This window comes from Melozone crissalis, unplaced genomic scaffold (genome assembly GCF_028551555.1).
Source record: "Melozone crissalis strain CALT ecotype California unplaced genomic scaffold, PUWL_Pcris_2 ptg000042l_1, whole genome shotgun sequence".
Taxonomy (NCBI): domain Eukaryota; kingdom Metazoa; phylum Chordata; class Aves; order Passeriformes; family Passerellidae; genus Melozone; species Melozone crissalis.
In genome coordinates this window covers 10,626,022-10,649,324 of record NW_026535820.1, presented here as the reverse complement: position 1 = coordinate 10,649,324, position 23,303 = coordinate 10,626,022, and the positions used below count along the sequence as shown (strand labels likewise).

General features: G+C 37.5%; 1 protein-coding gene across 1 annotated transcript in view; it reads right to left on the bottom strand.

Annotated features, from left to right (window-relative positions):
- Positions 1-23,303, bottom strand: part of ST18 (ST18 C2H2C-type zinc finger transcription factor) — a 100,404-nt gene that overhangs the window by 28,060 nt on the left and 49,041 nt on the right. The window contains exons 5-11 of the mRNA XM_054284704.1: positions 22,257-22,447; positions 17,132-17,929; positions 14,198-14,332; positions 12,359-12,449; positions 10,756-10,860; positions 9,521-9,726; positions 6,233-6,444 (exon numbers count right to left, since the gene is read on the bottom strand). Of these exons, the coding sequence (XP_054140679.1) occupies positions 6,233-6,444; positions 9,521-9,726; positions 10,756-10,860; positions 12,359-12,449; positions 14,198-14,332; positions 17,132-17,929; positions 22,257-22,447 (1,738 nt within the window). The remainder of the gene's footprint in view (positions 1-6,232; positions 6,445-9,520; positions 9,727-10,755; positions 10,861-12,358; positions 12,450-14,197; positions 14,333-17,131; positions 17,930-22,256; positions 22,448-23,303) is intronic.

Below are 23,303 nucleotides of genomic sequence, written 5' to 3'. Positions count from 1 at the left end.
CAATACAGCTCTGTCATGATCGCCCCAGTGTTTTTTGGCTTTGTAGCTGATATGTAACTATAGCAATGAAACAGAGCTACAGTAATCAAGTTTAATGACCAATGTAAAGTAAAATGCTAAATATTGTAGTTGCTGACATTTTTCATACTAAAAAAACTTGGGTTAAGTCTGCACAACCAACATTCACATAAAATTCCAGACCTCTGTGACAGATGGCTTAGGAAAGGAAGCCATGTGACTGGGCTGCAGTAGTTTTATAGTGCAAAACCCATAAATAGTGCAGATTCTCTCTACTGACAAAATATCAACTACTCAGAAGGCAACAGCAACAGCAAGAAGGACCAAAACCAATCAGGGTTTCCTTCTTAATGCAACTTGACATAGAATAATACCAGAAAATCATTCTCTCTGAGAAACAGATAACAATAGCCTCCACAAGGAGCTCTGACTGATGAGCAGAACATTTACTATCATGGATATTTAAAGCTTTCTCAACACTTGCCTGAAATTCATGTAGAAGTTGAGTTGTCTAACACGTACCTAATTCCAATCAGGAAAGGCTGGGTAGCCAAAGTGTGTTTGTGAAGTAGCGTGCAGATGGAGTTTAAGTGAGCTCACAGATGCACACAACAATTAAATAAAGTCATGGGAAAAACATCCCCTTTTCCCATTGTAGAACTGATCACAGGTTCACAGCATGGCTTTTTACTCAGAATCGTATAAAAGAGTTATTGCTTTGGTGCCTTCCTAGCAAACTCCAAATGGCAGAGCAAAAAGAGGGAAGTCAGAGTTACTGCTCCAGTTTACATTCCTACTCTGATCCCACCCTCCTCTCAATATGTCTCCTTTGCTTGCTTTACCACATTTATTTTTACATCAATTTTTAAACGGAACTAAAAAGACAAAAATGGCAAATGGGAAAAAATGTTAGAGCAGTGCTCTGACATGCTGACAGAAGATGGTACTTACTATGCTTAGCTCAAGCTTGTAAAGGCTGTGTTCTCCTCACTGAAGGCAAGATCTTATTAGTGTTGACTCTAGTGCATGTGTGAACAGGCCTATATTTATCCATTTATCATGACATATTTAAAATACAGCTACTAAAACAATGTAAACTGTTCTGATTATTCCTTAAAACTGTAAGCAAAACAAAGATGAAAATGTATTTTTAGCTTCCTAACTTATGTTTGTTTTAAGCTGTGTAAATCTTTGCAGCCTGATTTTGATCTTACCCACATTTATATTTACATCGGTGTAAACCAGGAAAATATCCACTGAAACAAGGAAGAAAAATCAAGGAGCATGATAGGATACACACAGTAATTAAATTCAGGTTACTTCTTACCTACTACCTTATAAGTGACGGTCTAATCCCCCCACCTCACATTTTACAAGCAGCTGGTAAAAGGTTTCAAGAAAAAATAATTAAGGAAAAATGATGGGAGCACATTTTCTTTATTCTAGTAGCTATTCAGTGAAAAAAATAAGGTACAAAGAGTAATTTATTACCAAAAATGAAGACTTATATAAATATGAAAACCAAAACAAAAAAATGATCTCTATACTCCCCAACTGCTTTCTACAATAAAGTCAATCTTTCTTTCAGCCTTATGACATAAATATTAGGGAATATTTTCTAGTACTTAATTAGGTCCTGTCCTTAGAACTGAATTACAACAGCTAGGACAATAAAGGATGCTATTTTTTTGTGTCAAATTTCTCCTCTATTTTTTCATATGCTTTTGGACCATCTGATCAGTCATAACATTTAATACTCTCCAATGTCTCCAGTAATGATTACAAGTTAAGCTTTATCTCAACTGGATCAGAAAGTGTAAATTATTGTGTCTGCATGTATCTTATTTCAAGCCTGTGACATCAGGGACATTGTGCCATGACATATAAGAAAATTCATGTTTTCTTTGGTTGGTATCAGTCATGGAACTTAATGCTAAGCAAGTCCAAAGGAACAACATGATCAATGATTTGCACTCCTCCAGCATTTCAGTCTGATTTGGAAAGCTCAAAAGAGCTCTTAAGTTCTGGTATTGGGAGTAAATGAGACTCCTATCTTGCCATGTGTCTGAATAATATTCTTAATACAAGTCCATCCAAAATGGTTCAATCTTTCCTATTCCCAGCCAACAAAAACACTTGCACCAGGTCCTCCATTTTTCACACCTAAATTTAAGCAACTGAGTGCTTCTGCAGAAAATTAAAATATTAATTTGGGTCAAAATGAGAAAGCTTGTAACAGCCCAACAACATCTGAGACAAAAATGGAGTCACAATTTGGGCCCCAAGCAGTTCACAAATTTAAAAAAAAGCTAGCCAAGAAGGTACTTAGAGAGCAATATGCACAGCAGTATTACAGGATGGTACCTAGTGATGCTCTTGGATGATTTTTCATCCTGTATTTAGGCTTTAAGGTATTTGGAGTAAAGTACTGCCTGACAAACATGCTGAGTGCTAACTACAGTTTTTTAATAATTGATGCAATTTTCACTGTCATCAGTATCCAAGAATGGAGAGATAACACAATTTTGTTCAAAAACTAGAATTTAAACTTTAAACATTTTTAGCAAGTGTGATTTCATTTTTGCATTTTTTGTTGTTGTTTTATTTAAAGGCATAGTGTGCATATGCCATTTTGTCTAAACAGGTGGGAAAAACACCAAAACAGTCAACAAAATGTTTGGCAAGCAGTAGTGATGAGGATACAGATAAACTATCGCCTGCAGCTACCTCACTGAGACATGTGTGGTGAGGGCTGTAAACAGGGAAGATCCCTGGAAGTTATGATGATGTGGATTCTTGCACAGAGCTAGAAACTGCAGGCTAAGCCTCCTAGGGGAACCCTTCCGCTCACTTCTGTGGGAGCTGAATGAAGCTACACAAACTGCAAATCAAGTACGACCAGGAGACTGCATTGGGGTACTGACTGCATGGGAATTGCCTGGTTGGGATTGTATTCAGGGGAAATGTTTGCATACAGCAGTCCCAGGCTGTATGGCTCAGACAGTGCAACATTAATGTCGCATAAATTATTTTGGAAACTGTATCATCAAATTATCTGATGATCTTACTATTTTGTATGCAACAGTTACATGATTCATAGATAAAGTTTAAGATTAATTTTACTGCTCATTTCAGAATAAATGTATCATTTTCATGGCTTATTTTTTAAATTATTATTTTTAAACTTGGGATATTTGTCAGATCACCTTGAACATAAGGTCTCTTTGGAAATTTTTGTTGCTAGTGGTACTGTTAATGTGGATTGTGACTTCTCTATCCTTGCTACTCTTCTCTTTCTCTTCTGTTGTCTTGGACTCTCCCTTTTGAACTGATATGTAGAGAATGAGAAATACATATTTGAATATCAATTAAATTATTGACATTTGGAACTATGCTATAAAATACATTTACTTTTTCATTTAAATATTATCTGTATATACAGGAAAGGAGTGAATAACCAGAGTAAACCATCTCACTTTCTAGGAGAGGGACAATACTTTGGGGGTCAATAAATAAAATTTAAGAGACAAAAAGAAAAAGAGATACTTGGGAACACACTTGTGCTAAAAAGCATTTTGTTGTTTTCCCCACTTGTTTAAGCAAGGCAACATATGCATGCCTTGAGAAAATAAAAGAAAATGCCACTTACTTGAAATGTTTGAACTTTACCTTCTGCTTTTAAAACTTAGAAGCACAATATTTTTACATCTCTGACAATTGTGCTACTGGCAAAATATTTCCAGCAAGACTGAGAATTCCTCTGCAGTCTCACATACCCTTGTACTGCCACCACACAGCCTCCCATCTGTAAGGAACCGAGGACTGGGTTGCTGCGAGGCTGCCTGATGCTCAAACACCTTTACAAGTCAGGAGCTTTGATCTGCTGAAGTATGGACGATGCTAATCAGTTTGTCTTAGAAAAAGGAATAAAAGGGTGTTTCAAGGGGCAGGGCTGAGACACTTGATACTGTGGGGCTCTGAACACAGCCACTCCACACTGTTGTTTTCAGATGTGTTGAATGTGTGTGCTGTAGAGTAGAAAAAGGAAATATTTAACTCTGTAGTAATGTGTTGCATTATTTGAGTTCAAATACAGATAAAGTCTCAAGAGGGTTATTTTAATAATCTAAAAATTTGTAAGATATTCTAGCAATTAAACATTTATATTTGTGGCCACCACCAGCCACAAAACAATTCAGAAACACTGATGAATAGTATTTTATTGTTTATATTTTAAAATTAGCAAGTGCCTTCATTGAGGAGAGTCTGGCAACTTTATTCACAAATTTTTGGTTTGAATCCTGTATGATCAAGGTAGTAAATATCCAAAACCAAATAAAAATCTGTTTTGTGTGCTTTTGGACACCAAATCTGTTTGGGGCTTACTTGTCTGTATTTTGGCCAGAAGCTAATTCTGATTCTTCTGTCAGATGTTTTGTAGCAGTATGCCCTCCAGAAAGTCTGGCAAAAGTGGAGGCAGGCAGATAGCAAGGTAGGCAGGTGATTTTCTTTCAGTCTGGATTCCTGTCTGTGAAAAAGGAGTCAGCTATGTGCCCCAAGTGCCCCTCTGTGTCATTACTGTTATGTTCACTTCCATTCAATCCTTCCCCATGATTTGGCAACTGTGAAGCAGGTACATAGGAGAAAATCTTTGGGCTTTGCCTGGTCCCTTTACTGCTCTTCTCTGGCAACAAAGGTCTATTGCTGAGGTCAGCCAAAGGCTGCTGCAGCAATTTAATCCAACCATTGGCATCAGTTTCCATTTCCCTACTAGAAGAAGTCTCTATTAAAGACTGATAGAAGGTTTTTCTGCAGCAGATATCAAGGATAGATCTGTCATTAGGAGAGGTTCTACGAGGAGAACCTTTGGAACAGATAATGAGTTACAGGGAATACCTGTGGACACTGTAAAAATGTTTACCCTGTGGCAACTCCCAATGTTGATTTTAATGTCCAAAACTTCACACACAAGTAGAAATCAAAAGCAGCAAAGTAGGAGATACCACTCTGCAAAGGCACAAGGCTCAGCATACCTGACAAGGTGTTATGCTGGTGGCAAAATTAATGGTTCCACTCAAAAAATAATAGCTAACCTCCTAGCAGTGGTGAATAAACCCTCAACCAAAATGTATATCAACAGCTGTGGAAGACACACCTGGACAGAATGAGCCTTGTGAGGCTCAGATAACAGAGGGATAAGGCGGAGTGACACTGACTTGCAGAAAAACAGATCATCTGTCTTTTGAAGAAGCACACCTGCTATGCTGTGTTTTGACAAATGCACCTCTTTTCACTCCCCAGTGACTTCTCTTTAAGTTCCTGTAATGACACCTTCTTATCTACAAAGAGCTTTCAAAAGTTTTGTTGCAGTGGAACATGTGTGACTTTAATGTAAATAATAAACAACAGTGCTCCCACACCACTATCATCAGAAGAAAATCTCGTCTATTTTCATCAGCATTATAATACTATGTAATGGCACAGAAAATAAGGCTCACAGCTCACACAGCACCATTTGTAAATCATAAAGATCTGTGAGGAAATGCAGAGCAGAAAACAAAACACGAAAGCCACACAAACATCTACAAAATTAGGCAGCTTTCCATTATGACAGACTTGCCCAAATTATCTATCTCCAAACGCAGTGGGCCTGATTCTCCACTCTTGCCAGCAGAAAGGGGAATGTTACCAAAGTCAGTTGTTATTTCCCCCTCTCCACCTTGCCAAACTGTTAGGGGCTCCAAACACAACAGACTCCATAGGTAGTTCTGTTCCATTGCTAGGAAATATCTCCTTGATTAATCATATGATCTTTATATTTTTTTTAAGTCAGTCTCCAAAATGATCACTAATGGCAGGTTTCAGAGGGAGAAAAATTCCCTCTTAAAACAGATCTTACTCATTATGCACCACAGATTGTTGTTGGATTTCAAATAACCTTTTTCTTTTTTCCTCCCAGAAAACTCCCCCCTTGTAATTAGCGCTCAATTATGAGAAGAATTAACAACATAATTCCTGCTATTTATTTAGTTTTATCAGAACTGGTCACTGCGTTACTGATTTTTTTTTTTTCTCTCTCTCTCTGCCTCTCTTCAAAAGAGCATGCAAACAGAAGCCTCCTTTTGAGGGATTTAATGCAGTCACTAACATGAAAGACAGTTTATTCGCACAGTTCAGTAGCTAGCACACCCTCCAGGTTCTTGGACTACCCTACCTTGGCAGACAGACTCTGTGGTTTGTTGGAGAGGATCTCTGCTGCTTCCCTGCAGCGGGTGGAAAGGTTCAGGATAGCAGCAGCTGCTGCTATGTGGGTGTCTTCACTACATTGACCGTAGCTATAAGAGTTGGCATGGCAAGGGCTCTGTGTGTGGGCGCTAGCACTAGGCAGCCGATTAGAAAATTTCGCTGGATTTGAAAAATGCTTTGCTGTTGAAGAGAGATTTGATTAGCAATTGCATGTATGAAATTTTTCCCGTCAAATAGTTTCGCTTCTCAGACTACAATTTCATACATTAAAAAAAAAATATATTCCAAGACTACATTTTAAAACAATCAATTTGCTATTGCCAGTAAGGGTTTGCAGTAAAAATGGCTTCAGAAACACAATAATTTAATTTCTCCTCTAGAAATACACAGCTGTCAACAAACCTTCTGAGATTTTTTACTCATATTTTACTTATCCTTAACTCAGGCATTAAAAACAATGATGTCAAAGGAAAGACTGAGCAAGCATTAGTGTGGTATCCACCATGATTTGACCACCCCAATGGAAAAATGCAATTGTAAATGTACTCTTATAAAGGTTTCCTCTTGGAGCTCTAATGTGCAAAAAACAAAAATCAAAAATCAGATAAAAACATTACTTGTAAGGAACATTCAGTGCTATGTATTTTGTGGAAATATTTACAAATTTAAGTCTACCCTTTAATCAATAAAAATAATTTGAACATACATACGGTCTTGGTTTACAGTCTTTTGTTGGCTATATTTGGAATAATACACAGATTTATTAGGCACAGGGAGGTCAGTTGAAAATTAAGTACTAACAGGTGAACAGAAAAGCACTTTCACAAACAAAAGTGGTGTGTGTGGTTCCTTGTTTTCTTATTCATCAGCAGCATTTACTCTAAAACAGTTAGAGAGAACTCTGCTCTCTCTTCTGGACTTTGGAGCTTGAAATGGCATAAACTGTTGCAGGGAGAACACAGCACCATGATTTCAGCTCTAAAGAAGAAATAATCACTTCTTTTGTCTGCAGCCCTCACAGTGTCCTACAAAGATAAACTAAGCAAAATCCAATTTCTCAGCCTACACCCAGATACATCAAGAACATTTCTGCATATGGCCATCTGCTCATTCCCTAAAGATCTGAGCCCCAAGGCTCTGGATTCCTTTGGATGTAGAGTTTTGGCTGAGTGCTTTCCAATGCTAAGGCATAGGAGGACTCATCTTCCCTCAAACTTGGGATGCTCTGAAAGAAATGCTGGTTTATGTGCTTTGACTGGAGCTGAATGCTATATTCCATTTCTCTAAGCACTAGAAGCATCTCAGTAGAGCAATACATGAAAGCCTCATGATTCAGTCCTCCCTTTCTCTAGTGAAAATTAAAAAGGATTTATCTACCCTGCTGTAAGCACAGCGCTGTAGCACAAACAAGACAGTCTACATTTTTAACACTTACTACAATGAAATTTACATTGTGTTTAAAGATCAGAAAGTGCATTTTTTCATTACCTATCCTAAAAAAAACCAAAAAACAAACCAATCAACCAACCAACATAAAAACCACCCAAGGCTTTAAAGGGTGTATGTTTTGTTAAAAAAAAAACCCCAACAAACAAGTTTACAAATGCAGAATCCACAGAGGGCTAATGATGGGCTTTTGTCTGGCTGCATATTTACATAGGACTCTGAACCCATCACTGCATAATCAGCTTCTTATTGCCAACTTTTGTATACCTGAAGAGTTAAATCAGTCACCAGCTCTTTTACTTTCACCTTTCCATTAAAATAATAGCTGCACATTGCAATCTTTGCAAGAACAACAGGCTGTAAACTTCAGCTCTGATATACTTCATACATAAATTGCATATATATGTATTTGCATTTGTATAAAAACATTTCAATCATTTTTTTCCTTGAAATGAACCTGTGAAATAGACATACATCTGTGCAAAAGAGACAGCTAATAGGGAATATTCAATTTTACAAACAAAATTGGAAAATCTGCCACCCAAGAAGCTGGCAATGCATATATTTGCTTTCATTTAAGCAAGCCTATTTTCCAGGTCAGATAAATATCTACTTTTCATTTGCAATTTTAAATAGAGTATTTGTATATATACACACAAAACCCAGATACCTACAAACATATATGTGTGTTTTTGTGTACTCAGACACGTACACAAATAAATATAAGAATACACAAAATTTTATAAATATATAAAACAAAAATAACATTTTGTAGTATTACATGCATATTATATTATAATTAACTTATATATAAATTTATTCGTTAACAAATTTTTTTTGCTTTTCTGTTCACCTTGCTATGAATGTTTTTCTTTGTTGGAGTAAGTGGGACAAAATTTGTTTTCCTATTTTATTTTCCTTTTGGTCATTAACAAAAGAAAAGCCAATTAAAAAGTCTTTTTTTTCCACATTGTTCCAGTTCTGTTTTCTTCTGAACCCAGTCTTGGTGGAATGAAGCATTTGTTTTCCATTTCCCTCATGGGGACAGAATTATTTGTTTATTTAAAATAAAGAATATTTTATAATGGTCAATTCAACGGCAGAACCTTGCCAATGTTTCCCATGCAGATTCTGAAGAGCATCTGCAATAAACTTTCAGTGTTTGCACTGTGGTATCTCATTTTTAAAGAGTAGTGCCTCAGAAAATCTGTAAATGATGCAAGAAGAGAAATCTTGATAACAATTTGACGCATTGAATATGACTGCACTATATGTATGATTTAGTACAGAAATATGAGGTACCAAGCCAAATTTACCCCAGGCCCACAATTAATGTAGCTGGGGCTCATGCTCATCTAGGAGAAACAATACCTGTGTAGATTCACCTAAATGGTACCTGCAGTATCTTTAAAACTTAACTTGTATTTCTCTGTATTACAGTTCATTACACCTTGTGCAGACACATTCCATGGGACTTGTCTTCCATCCCATAATGATACCTCAATTTAATCAAGGAAGAAGGTAACAGGTAATACATAAAACATTCCTTTTACTCCTCTTTTCCACTGATAACTGCTTTTAAAAGAAACATCAAAAAAGTAAACTTTGTAGTGACAACATTTTGTGTTTCAAAATCCTATCTTTCACAATTTAGTGATTCTATCTAACATTCTAGACACAAGTGATTAAAGACAGTTTCTACAGACCTTTTAAGAATTCTAGAAGTTTGAAAGGAGAACAAGCAAAAAGGAAAAAAAAAATCATTGACATTTTGCCCCTTCTTCAAGAGAAAATTGAATTTTGAGCTTACATTCAAGAAACTGAGGTGTTTTTCGACCTTGTGTCACAGGTGCTGTTGTGCGTTTGCCAAAGACTTGTGCATCAAAACTGGCATAATCAAATGGGACTTTCCCAAACTTCTCCTGTTCTTTCCCTGGGGTGCCTCTGGAGGAAGTGACTGACTGTGAAGCTCTGTAACTGAACTGAGATAGCTCAGACTGCTTTGCTAAATTTGTCCTGCAGAGAAGAGGAAAAGAATGAAGGAGAAAGATGAGAATGTCTTTAAATAACCTTTTATTGAAAAATAGGATATGATTGCCTCTCATAATCCACAAGTGTGTTATCATCACATGCAAAACTTCGCAAACTAAATGATGGGGACATTAAAAAATGCAATATTCTTTAATAGCAGTTTGGGCTACTTACAAGGAAGTTACTCACTGCTATTTCCTTTAGCTCTGAAAATATGTCTGGATTTTTTTTTCTAGCTTTTAGTTTTTTTGGATCAGTATTGTTCTCACTTTACTGTGAATGAGTATGGTATAAATATAATATAAGATGACCTGAAATAATTGCTTGTGCTGTTTGGGAAGAACGAATTATTTATGGTGTGTTATTCCATTTAGTTAATGTTCAGTAACTACTTGTCTTTAGTAATTTCCTTAGGACTTTTCATATGTAGAGTTAAGGCACGTGCAGTTGGCAGACACATGGACATAATATTCTGTAATGGCTCTGAAGGAACCATTAGAGCTGATCATGTCAATAATCCACAAATTAAAGTGTCCCCAAATAGACCTGAATATAATAGGTTGTAATGGTCGTGGTGCCAATGATGTGCAAATTATGCATGTCTGTAGGGTCCATATAACTCAGACAAAATACAATTGCACTAAAAAGTGTTTCTCCTTTTTGATGTCATTGTATAAAATATAAATTAAAGTAATTAAACAAATAAACTAAAAATAAAGAAATTCTATGAATTGTTCTGATCAGGTTACTTGTTTGGAAGTAAGATTTATTAGGATATATTTGATTGCTTCTCCAAAGATACACCTCTCGTCTTTAATGTCAGCCTCATGCACAAGAACCAACAGAAAGATGGTGGTTTATTTTGAGAATCAGATAGTTTTGCAGAGCCTCATTTTGGAAAACTGGGTAACCACTGAAGCTGAAGTGGGTGAAAGATCTGAGGACCAGTCAACAGAGTTTGTGCACAGATAAGAGTTTGTTTGTTAGGAGAAACTGGTTTGTGAGGGCTCCTACCTGTGAGTCTGATCATGGCACTGCCCAGCTTTTGGAGACTCGAGCTGGTTCTTTTCCTGGGACATTGCCAGCTTTTCAGCTGCAGCAATTGGACAACCAGAAAGGCTATTGAAAAGCAAAGGTGAAGAACAGAGACAACAAGAAAAAAACATTGAAATTAATTATTGTGCAGAGGAGATCCGTGCCGTTTTTCTGTGGAAACCAGTGACTTTGATAGTCTGTGCACTTAAGGGAACTGCTGCTGCTATAGCCCAGATTCATCTGTTTTTCAATCCTTAATGCAAAACTGTGAAATCTGTGTATTTTAGGTGATATATCTGGAAACTGAATCATGTAGGAGTTTTCCACAGTTCAGCTTTGATGTTTTGTGTCTGGCAAGTCACTAGTAAATTTTTTGACAAATGACATTTACTTTATCAGCTAAACCATGCATATAAGCCTCCTGCTGATTAAAAGGAAAGTGAATTTGGGAAAAAAACCCAGGGATATATGGGAGACTGTTACCAAAGAACACATTTTATCATTTTGAGTTGTGCTAGCTTATATTTTCCTGTTTGTTTTATTAGATTAGAACATGTTTTCTTATCCTATTCATGGGTTGCTCATGATACAGCTGATGTGCTTCAAAGATGACTAGGGATTTAAAACAGGAAAAACAAAGGAAAAATATCTGCTTGTTCCTTATATATTTTTATAGAAAAGCTATTCATATGTCTGATAAAGACTTACTAATTTTTGTATTAAAAGGGTATGATAAATTTTAATTTTGGTGCAGTAACAAATGAATCAATAAACAAAACCCCCCAAAATCTCACAGAAATTCAGATCAACAAAGAGAGTTGGTTTTGAAATTCTTATGTCACAAGTTTGATTTTAAGACTGACATTATATTTTACCAATTTCAGTAGTATGATGGAATATACTGCTTCCAGCAGAAAGCAGTACTGACAAGAGCTGTGCTGACAGCAGTGGCTTGCTGGAGACAGAGAGTGGATCTCTGCCTCACCTGCAGTCCAGCTGTGATTCCCCAGCTGCCTGTCTGGAAGTCTTTTCTCAATTTTACTTTCTCTCCTACAGGCAGCATGTTAAACAGACAGGAGTGTTCCAGGCAGGAAGATGGTATTCCTGAGGGTAATAATAAGTGGAGCTTTTAAACAGATTTCAAAATACTTCACTTGAAATTTTCTGGTTTGCTAAAAGGGAATGTGCCCTGATTGGAAGTTCCTGTCAATGGCTAGCATGTAGTGGTGCAAAATAAATGGGTTTTGGTCTCCATTGTGTTTTCCAGTTGTAGCAATAATAATGTATTTTTTCATTCCTTCTCCTTGCACATGATGATTTTTCAATATGAGGACCATGATGAAATTGTAGCTTTAAATCTCGTCTATGAAAATACTAGTGGAATTTGCCATCCTCTGTGCTGCAGCCATTTTTTATGTAAAGGAATTAAACACAATTATTTGGTTATAAATAATACAGGCTGCCCTTGCAGCTCATAGATACTCTTCAGTGTAGTACATAGCATCTAATTCCAAGATGTGCCTATCAATTTACTCCCGAGTACGTGTTAGGTTTTAAGTGGACAGGAATTTTTCTGCTCTACCTTCGGTGTGTGTTGCGATTGCTGTTGACATGTCCTCTTCCAGTGCATCCTGGGGTGGGACACTTTAAAACATTTTCATGCATGGCAAGAACTAAACAGAAATTAAAAAAAAAAAGTTGATCATAAAAGGCATCAATTAAAAATACATATCTTTAAAAAAATGAACATATCCTCTTTGAACTCAGATTCTCAATTCTTTCACATTTTTATCACAAAAGAATGGGGGAAGCAAAGGACCTACAACACAGTGAATATGGTGCCTCCAGCATAAAGCAGTTTATTTCCATATTGCTGTGGTGAGGCTTCCCACATGCACAAAATTCTTTATACCAACTTCAAATGAACACAAGTGGAAGTCAGCAAAGGTGTTAAATCATTAATCCCTTTATACACCACTAACACTGGAAAAGGCAGGTGACAGAGGAGCCCTGGGCCACATAGTCCATGTTCCATGGAGCTGCAGTCCCTCTCTGTCCCAGGAAAGGAAATCTCTCAAGTACAGGAAGACTGTTTATTCATTTTATCAGATGTTTTGAGTATCTCCCTTTGAACGTTACACCTTCTGCTCATCTGAGCTGTGCTGGAACTGCCTTGGACCAATCAGTAACAGTTCCAAGCATCAGCTTACACTCTTAGCAGCGATTACAAACTCTTGCCTGTACATTTCTAATGTCCTTGGATGTGGATGACCTTTGCTAAAACTGACAGATATGTCTATGTTAAACATAAAACATATTACAGTGTTTCACAAAAGCTGACTGTTCATTCCACGGGTTTGTTCTGCCAGGAACCAAATTCTAACATTCTAACAACTTCTTTTTTTTTTTCCCCATTAGGACAGAGCATATCTAATTGGAAGTATGATAATTAACAAGGACTTGTTAATTTTAAGTTTTTAGGAAGTTAATGTTCCTAAGGACTTCCAAATGCAGCCTGTTTAATTCAGCAGATGTTTCCATGAATACAGTTTAGTACCAGATTTAAAAAAGGGGAGAGCTACAGTTAGGAAGAGGATTTTGGTAAAGTGCAAATATCCTTTTAATTTGTTGTTATGCATACCACCACAAAGAACAATCTGACTAACTAGGTTGTTTAAGTGGATAGTTTCACATTAAGTTTTTGGCTTATTATGCAGCATTTCATTGCATCATGTTGCAGGATTACACACACACACACACACACACACACACACACACACACGTGCCAATGTTATCAGAGCAGCACAGTCAGAAATAAGCAGGGAAATTCAGGCTAGACTGGGCATAAAAGGGTTAGTGTGATACTGTCACAAGACAGGGACCTGCTGTGGACCAGCACTGGGATGTACCGATGGAAATAACCTTTTGGAGCTCAGCAGCAAGGGGGATGCTAAAAACATCTCTGCATAAGCATGCCCAGGCCTCTCATCTGTTGGCAGTGAGAGCCAGCAGCCTCCGTGCGCGGCTGCGGCAAACGAGGCCTCGGCTCCGGAACAAGCAGGAGATGTCTGTGCCTTAGCAAAGGTGTGAGAGAGCAGCTTCTTGAAGATTCATGGGACTGCAGCATGCAGGTCTGCTGGCAGCTTGGGAACAGGCAGTCTGATCTTGTTCTTCCCAGGCTACCTCAGGAGCCTGCTGCTGTTTGTAAGGATAATGCTGAGGAGCACCTGAGCTGCACAAGTGTGGGAAGCAGGGCTGTGCTGTGAGATAGAGGACAAAGAAGGGGTGATGGCTTCTTTCCCAGCCTCATCCTGCTATCTCATGCTGAAAAAAGTGGATTCTTCTCCAGCATAAGCACACACTACCCACAGTACTGAGACAGGTCCAGTTGCTGTTCTGGGCTGCAGGGTGTTATACTCACTTTCTAGTGGCACTCTAACTTTATGTGGACAGCCTGAGAGACTGCGGTGGTGAGGGTACAGCCCAGTCACGTGCCCTGTGCCATCACATCCTGGGATGGGGCATTTGGTTTCTCTCTTTTCAGGCCTGGGTGAATCTGCAGAGAAATCAGATAAAGATTTTGTTTGGGTTTAGCCCCTGTCTGTGCTCAGCTGAGTGATCCTAGCTGAATGATATTCTCTATTTTATACTTCAGATTTAATTCCTGTCCAAAGTTTTAACAGGGATGTATGCAACTGAAACATCACTTCAGGTTTTCACAGTGTCCTTTAAACAATTATTTCCCTCTCCCATTATGCCATTTATGTGCTAAATTATATAGCTTTGGGATTGCAGAATCATCTATTCCATTCAGAGCCTCAAACAGGACAGAAGCCACAATCCAATAAGCCAGAAAACTGGCAGCATGAGCCAACAGCAAGATCTATAAAAGAATAAATAAAAAAAGGAGAAACAATCTTTTGCTCTGTTAATGTCAGACTCCAGGAAGCTGGGGCAACCAAATAAAAGCTGAGGTGTGAAATAAATAAACAAACAAACAAAAAGCATTTCAACCAGAAGCCATTCCTTAAATATCACAGATCTCTAGGCTGTAGGTTCTTTGTTAGGAAACTGAATACATGCCACTTTACATTTGAGAGGCAAGGCAAGCAGCTCCCTCTGGTACACATGGCAATGCTGCTTTGTGGAGCAGCCCACAAAGACACTGAAAACATGGAGCAGCCGATACCCTTTCAAAGGCGAGGTCTCAGCCCAGCCCCACTGCTACCACTCTGTAACAGCCTCCCAAATTCTGTTTCAAGCACCTAGAATTGGGCAAGAAGCACTGGTCAGAAAACCTTTATTTGATTTCCAATGCAGGATCAAAAGTCTGGGTGAGAAAGGAATGATTTCTGGTCCAGAAATTCTCTTGTGAGAAATCTGGAGGAAGTGGCCGCATAAATTGCTGAGGATGGTTTTAGCTCCATCTGTGATTGGCTGCCAACAGCATTTGGTGCTGGGGGAGAAAACAGCTGCAGCCAGCGCAGGGAGCTGCCTCTTTCAAACTAATTTTTTCTGGACTATGGGGTAGGATATGCTTAGTGACAGAATCACCAGGGACAGCTGAGGGTTAAACTTCCTGGCAAGTTTTTAGATTTAAAAAAAATAAAATAAATAAATGGGGAGGAAAGCAAATAGACTCAGCATCGTCAGGAGACCACATGCTTTTTAGAATCACTGCAAATGGAAAGTGCTGCAATAGTGAACAGAAAATAAAGAGGGACCCAGAAATATGATTTAGTGTTTTCTCCGGTAATTGGAAAGGTTTATGATGAATAGATTTTTTTCTGATCTAGCATCCAAGAGTGAAAATTAAGAGCTGATGGATTTGATGGTAGATTTTTTAGAAATAAAACCCAGTTAATTATATAAAGTGGCAAAATTATGTGCCCGATACAACATTACCTACAATCATGGTGTTTATACAACCCGAACAAAGCCTGGTATGTTTCTCCATGGGTATTACCTCTGAACTCACCTGGAAACCACAGCTAATTATAATATGAGGTAAATCAGGAAGGGATAGATTCTGCCATTCCTACATCGCTCTCTTTCCTATGTGTGCTGTGAGAAAGTCACAATGACACCAATGTGAGCCTGGCCAATACAGCTGCTCTCAGGGCAGGAAAAGATGTTTATAAAGTTCCTGCATAAGCCAATGCCATCTGAGCAAACAAAGGTTCATGTAGTACATGCATGCACAGCTTAAGACATGCTAATGAAAACAGTGCTTGAGACACAAAAATTAGATGTCTGCATTTTCTTCCTTAATACTGCAGGAAATATTTTATAGTTGCAGCTCCTAAAAATGCCTGTCAGTTCTCTTTCACACTAAATGCTTTAGATAAGTAAATTACTATAATATTTATTTATTATGTCCACAGGGACTACTCTAAAGTTACATTAGAAATACCAAAGTAAATCGTTCATCAAAAGCAGAAATGGCATCAGTGCTAGGGTGACCTCGGGATGTTTGCAAGGCCAAAAGGAAAAGTCAAAGGACAGATGAATGTATTGTTACTTACTACAGCAGAGAGTGTGCTTATAAAATGACACCTCTTGATGTTCTGTAATTATCCTCAATTGAGGAGTTTCATACAAGACAGCCCAGTTTATAAATCAAACCCAAATCTTTTAAGTCTCCACTTCTGGAAGCCTGATTAAGTGATGAAAATTGAATTATGTTCCTACACGTTTGTAGGATATCACAAACCCTCAGAAACAATAAAGATTTTGGAATTTACTGGTGTTTCTGCTGACGGCAAATGAGGCAGAAGAGCATGGCTTGTGTTTTCCTGGCTCAAAATTGCTAGATATAGAAAAATGTACTGTTGATTGATGTAATGATGATTGATACCAATATGCTAATATTATACTTATATTTAACTATACTATACAATACTTGATACTAATGAAGTAGACTGAACTCAGAAAACACATGGCTTAGGAATTAGTTGATATCTTTGGGAGAGGCCAATTTTTCACCCTATACTTGCCCTTGGGTACTGTTTTAATGCCTTGCTTTTTGACTGCTGAAACTTTGGAGGTTTGTATTAGCATCCTACAGAGGAGGAAGCAGAGGAGGAGGAAAAGGAGGAGGAGGAATGTCAGTGCCAGCTACACAGGCCTTTTAGTGCCCATTGCTGATGATTTCACATAGCAGTTTGGCAGGAAGCCAAGTACCTAGCATTTAACCTGGTTAGACGTGAGGCACTAGTGTGAAGGTACATAATTAACAAAATTACCAGCTAAATTCCAGATTCTTTACTGTTGCTATAAAACCCAGCTCAGAATCCTCTATCAGTCACGGGACAAATGCTTAAGCCAGCAAGAAGAGCCAAAAATACTTCCTTACGTTTGCTGCTAAATATCTGTCTCCCACCAATGTCAATAACTTTGGTTTGTCTCCTTTCCCCTGCTAGATGCTCCAGAAGAAACCTATCCAGTTCCTTGTAGGTGCTGTGGAACACATGCCCTTGCTCTGCCTGCAGAGCGATTGCTTGCTCTAGCAAACTCAAGTTCCCTTTTGTTTTGTCCAGCTCAACTGACACGTCTGTGGTTTCTGACAGGCACTCGTTGTTGTCTTCTTCACTTTCAGGGAAGAGATTCTGGATTCTCTTCTCGAAAGGATCAGAGTGAGGCTCCTGGGGTGCTCTTAGCTCTGTTTCTGAGTCGCAGAGTGTTTCACAAGGACCATATTCGACCTCTTCCTTCTTAATTTCTGGGACTTCCAGGATGCTGGGTTGATTACACTCTACGATATATTTCTGAGTTACATGGGGCTTTACACTAGTTTCTTCCGAGAAATTTGAAGAGCTATCCCACTCATTGTCCATAATTTCAGAGTTACTTTCATTTTCCTCAGATGAACAGTATTTTGGGTCAGAGATAGCAGTCTTTTCCTTTCCTTCAGCTGAGCTAATCAGGTAACATTCATCAGCGTCATCACTTTCTGTTTTCAATGATTGAATGCCACTATCATTTAGATTTTCTGCCACTGCTTGACTGGGTGCATCTTTTGCTACTTTTCCCATGTTCATCAAAGTTTTGGCCACGGCATCTTGATAACTGGAGTAGTTGTCTTTTCTTTGACTGGAATTTTCTTGCCCACCCAAATGAGGGGTTTCCTCAGATGATTTTGTAGTACTCTCCTCTGTATGAGAAAAATAGGTAAGAGAAATATGTAAGAATAAATATTTTTTGTATCTTGTAGAAGTGACGTGGGGACATTGACTTACCAATTGCTGTTTCATTACTCAGAAAGGTACTCTGAAATGATCGAATTTACACCAAGGATCTGTTTGAAATGACTAATTGTAGCAGGATGAAAAACCCTTCTAAAATAATATATACTTTATATGACAGTTCCAGCACTATAGGAGAAAAAATTATATCCCCATTTCTCACTGATGGTGAAAACACATATTTTCTTAGAACACATGCACACACACACAGAGAGACATATACATGTATGTAAATATCATGCTCAATATGTTGATATTACATATGTACATATCTATATAATCTGCATGCATATATATATATATATATATATATATGTACTAAGCACACAAACACATTTTAAAATTCCTCTGATCTATTTTCACTTTTATTTCATCTAAGATTCCCAAATATTTTCTCAAAACAAACCCTAATTACTTTCCCCTTCACCCTGGATCCCATGAAAGACCTTGATGGAAAAATCCTCAATACTTCACAAAGGGCAAGCTCCTGGTCACCATTGAAATTGCCACACTAAGTGATAGATCAGGTCATGCACAGGCAAACAGAAGTGGTTGTTAGGTACAGACTCATAAAGGACTTGTTAAAGACACCACTGAAATGCATCCTGTCTTTATAAACATCTTTCTTCAGAAGAAAAGCAGCAGCCAGCAGGTAATAAAGGCTGCATGTAGGAGAGGTTGTCAGTGTGGAAGACAATATGCCTTTTGTATCTCATTTAATTTTTTATAAACATTTCCTCTGACAAGGACACTCAAAAATACATCTCCATCATCTTCCTTTCTGGTAATTATCTCTCTAAAATCAACACTGGTTTTGCCAGGATCAAGTAAATATTGCCATAGTAACTAAAAGCATTTTTGGATGAAGGGAAGAATTTAGTCACAACACTAGCCCCTTCAATAATGCTGATTATAGGGTACATTCTTTTGTTGGGATCTATTCAACATAAACTGAAAAATTTAACATTTTACTTCCTAGAAAGGAGGATGAATAAACAAGCATAGACTATTTCATAAGATGTGTCTGTCCTTTCCTGAATCAGAACTCCAGGTTTAAATAATAAATTAAGCATAGCCTAAAATGCAAATGAAGTTTCTCTCAATAACACAGTGAGCTATTAAGAGAAAGTGTAAAGGGTTATGATAATTTTAAAGTATTATGAACTACAGAAAACAAATAAAAAGCATTTTCAGTGAATATGTCCAATTCATTGAACTATTCTCTCAATCCACTTAACTACCCACATGTGTACAATAATGATTTATAGACATTATACCTAATTATGCATATTTGGGCTGTGTTAGAGTGCCTAACAAAAGCTCTAGAAAGCAACAATTACCTCTGTTGCTTAGCTACATAGTTTAAAATATTCCTATTAAGTGCAGATTATTGTGGAGGGGAAAAGGGGGACAAAAATGCACATGTGCACCACAATGCATTTCACTTTACTGCTGCCAAACTGTTAGCATTTTGGGTCATTTCCAGTTTACATAATTGTTTGGTTCAACTGTTTGTTATATGTTAAAAGAAAATATTGATTAATTCTTATTCTTCTTCAGAAAATTGGACTCATGCAGGGAGGGGTGGCCTTTTGCACTGTGTGCATAAAGCTGTATTTAAAGAAGTGTCTGCAAACGCCCGTGTAACTTTTTAGCAGCTGGTCTAGTACCACACACATTGCAGTATTCTGAACAAAGTGTGCCATCTTTTCACATCTCAGCAAGTAAGAATGGTGATTTGGCTCTATGACTAACTTTAGTCAAATGGGTTTCCATTATTTGCTCTTCTGCCATTTGGAAAATAACAGAATCCCATCAGTGGGTAATTTCAAAAAGGAACAAGATCTATCTTAGAAGAAATCTCCTGCCCATCAAAAGAAAACAAACCAAAAAAAAATGTTCAATAGTAAAAGGTTTTTTCAGTTATTTTTATGTGAGAAAGATGAAAAATAATACAAGTTCATGATAATTTTTTTTCCTTAAATAGGCAGCGATTTTTAAAGCAATCTTTAAAAATTTGTTGTTGAATCAGTCTTAATGGTTCAGCTGTCCCAGCTCTGCTTTTTACATCCACAGGCTGTAAATTTACTTTTCAAATAATCAAAACTCAGCTTAGTTTACAGTTGCATCAATCCATGAACTGAATCATTAACTGATCAACTGAAAAGAATCATGAGTTCATAATAAAGTGAGCAATATTACACTAAGAAATCCCAAGTACCTACATACCCAGACCAAATGTATGCTTTCACTGAAATTTGTTTGGTAGCTGGTAAAAATTATTCAAAAGGTGTATGTTGTATTATGACTGAACAAGCAGGTTGGAATATATCATGTTGGTATCAAAGAAATATTTTCGAAATCAAGTGGGATTTTTTTTTTTGACTGAAGGGCATGGTTTCCTTACTTTTTTATCAATGGATTTGGCCCAACACTTGCCCTTTTTAAAAATTTAAAAAAAGGTAAATAACTTAACCTAAAAAAGTTAAATAACTTGGGTTTGTGCCACAGAGTCTACCTTTACACCCATCATAGCAATTTCCCTTCATCAAATTCTTCAAGATGTGCAGAGAACAGAAAAAGGGGAAGAAAAAAGATGCTACGGAGTGCAATTCTGGATGGTCAGGAACCAGGCTGAATCAACACAAAAAATTTAGCTAAAATCCAAATATCTAAAAAAAAAAAAAAAAAAAAAAAAAAAAAGTCAAAACAAGAATAACAAAACCCCAAGACATGAACCATAGAGGAACTCTTGCTCCAACAGATTCCCTTCTGATGTTAGGAGCTAGAAACTCTCCCTGCAGCCTTAACAGGCACTGAGAGGTATGGGATTTTTTCCTTGATTATTTTTTCTTAAAAATGTCACTCAAAAGACAGAGACATTGTGCATCACCTTTCTAATTAATGTTCTGTTTGAAGATGTAGCTACCTTCCAGGCTTTCACAGCAATGGGATGCAGACCTTTGGAAAAATCTCCTCCTAGGAGATTTACAAGCGACAGATGACTGAAAACTTTGCTGTTACAGAAGTGCTACAAAGGCATCCACTGATTTTAGTAGAATCAGGATTTGACTCTTTAATGTGAAAGACATTCTTCTTCCTCTTCTGTGTGTTTAATAGTAATCATATGTATAAAATTTGTGGGGCTTGTTTTGTTTTAAGGGATTTCAATTTAGGGTGGATAAATACACAAATAACTAACCTTAGTTCAGGATAAAATAATAGCACAGCCTGGTCTGGAAGGGACTTTAAAAGACCATCTAGGTCCAATCTTTTGCTGTAAAGGGATCCTACATGATATAATCTACCACCCTGTCCTTCAAAAACATTTGATAAGAAAGAACTGAGTGGAAAATAAATTATCTTTTAATTTTGATAGCAACCAGCAAGTGAATGACATTTAAGTTCATTCAGTTTACATATTATCTGTGATTACTAATTTCCCAGTGCCAGATCACATTCCTTTTATTTTAACATTTGCTGTGGGCAGGTGACGGCCAATACCTTCCTGATATCTTCTTGCTTGTATGATTAACTTGTCTGATTAACTATTTTGGCAGGAATTCTTAGACAATTATGTGAAAAAAAACTATTTGGTTTCAGACTTTTTGTTCAACTTGAATATATACATCTAAAATATTAGAAAGGAATAGTAATCAAAACATACTATGGCTATATCTTTCTGCTCCCTCATCCTTGTCCATATTTTCCAGCATACACATTGTAGAAGTTGCTATAAATTGTTGGATGTGTTTTGCTCACCAGTATTGGAATAACAAGTATAAAAGTGCTGAGTCTAATAATCGTGTTAAACAGAACATACACAGCAGTCACACGCATGAAATTGCTTTGCTAAATGTTAAAGTCAACAATGTTTTGCTAAGCATTATTTTTCCCTCCTCAGAGCTCTATATATTCCAGTGAAAATCTGCTCTTCAGAAGTGCGTGGGATGGTAGTGGGCTTAAGCCTGTCCTTTCAGAGGTAGTGGAGAAGCAGATGCTGCTCACTATCCAACCTGCTGCAGTAGTTGTCTCTGGGTGACCTGCATGGCATTTACTAGACCCCAGGAGAAGTTATTGTACAAAATAAATGGAAGTATGATGGTTAAACCTGGACAGAAAGGCACCATTCCAACTCTCTTAGAAGTCAAACATGTCTTGCATGCTGTTTCAAAATACTGGGTTTTAGTCTCCCTTCCTGTGTAATTAAAGTTCAAGTGGACTTCAAGCAACTACCTGGAGTTGAGCTGCTTTCGAGGACACTGATATCTTCCTGTAACTCTGTCCTGTCTTCATTTTCTTCTTTGCATTCCAAGCTGGGGCTGTAGTGGCGGGGTTTCATTAACAGGGACTTCCTTTTGTTGACGGGAACGCCTGATATCTGATCTTCAGCTTTTCTCTTCTTAGCCATGGAGCATTTGTAGGCACTGCAATGATCAATTGCCAGGGACAGAGAAAAAATGGGAGAAGTGAGGAGCAATATGTTTTAAAAATAGCACCATCCTATAGTTTAATTCAAAGTATAAAAGTGAAGATTGACAAAATGGGAAATCACTTGCAGTTTCAGCAAATTATGTCTAGCAGATATTTAATTTTAGCTCAGGTACTGAAAGTGCAGGCCACAGGCAAATCTTGCTTCTTTTCACTGGTGCCAAAATCTTTTTGGGAGAAGGGGAATGAAGAGTAAGACAAAACAAAAAAAAAATCCATAACCCAACAGCCTTAAGGAAAGGATAAACAAAATTGTAACCTGTGTTGATAATCCAGGAAAACAGCTATAGGGAAAATTATACCACCAGTTACCCTGAGCCTTTGGTCCTTAACCTTTACATCAGTATGAACATCCAATTACACACGTGGAGTTCAACAGCATAAAACCTGTGAGAAACACACTGTACATTGATAATGTTGTGCAACACAGTTCTGTCTTTCCATATTAGCCCTGAGCACTGGTTTCATTTAATTTACTCCAGCCATAAAAACCTGGTTTCAGCTCTACTCAGTTCTCTGAAAAGACAATGAAAAAAGGATCCTGCAAAGGGCTATTCATTTCACTTGAAGCTATTTCTATGTGATAAAAGGGGGAGCTGTTCCCTGGGAAAGGTCTTACCCAGTTCAGATGCCTAACTTTCAGATGACTGACAGGAGGAAGAATGCCAGGAATTTAGAGAGGAAGATCTTTAGCAGGTTTAATATACTTTTTCAGCTCCTAATAGCCCCATATATTGATCTGAATATTCACTTTGTTCTAAAGTTATTTTGCCAAATCTTTGTCACTGTACA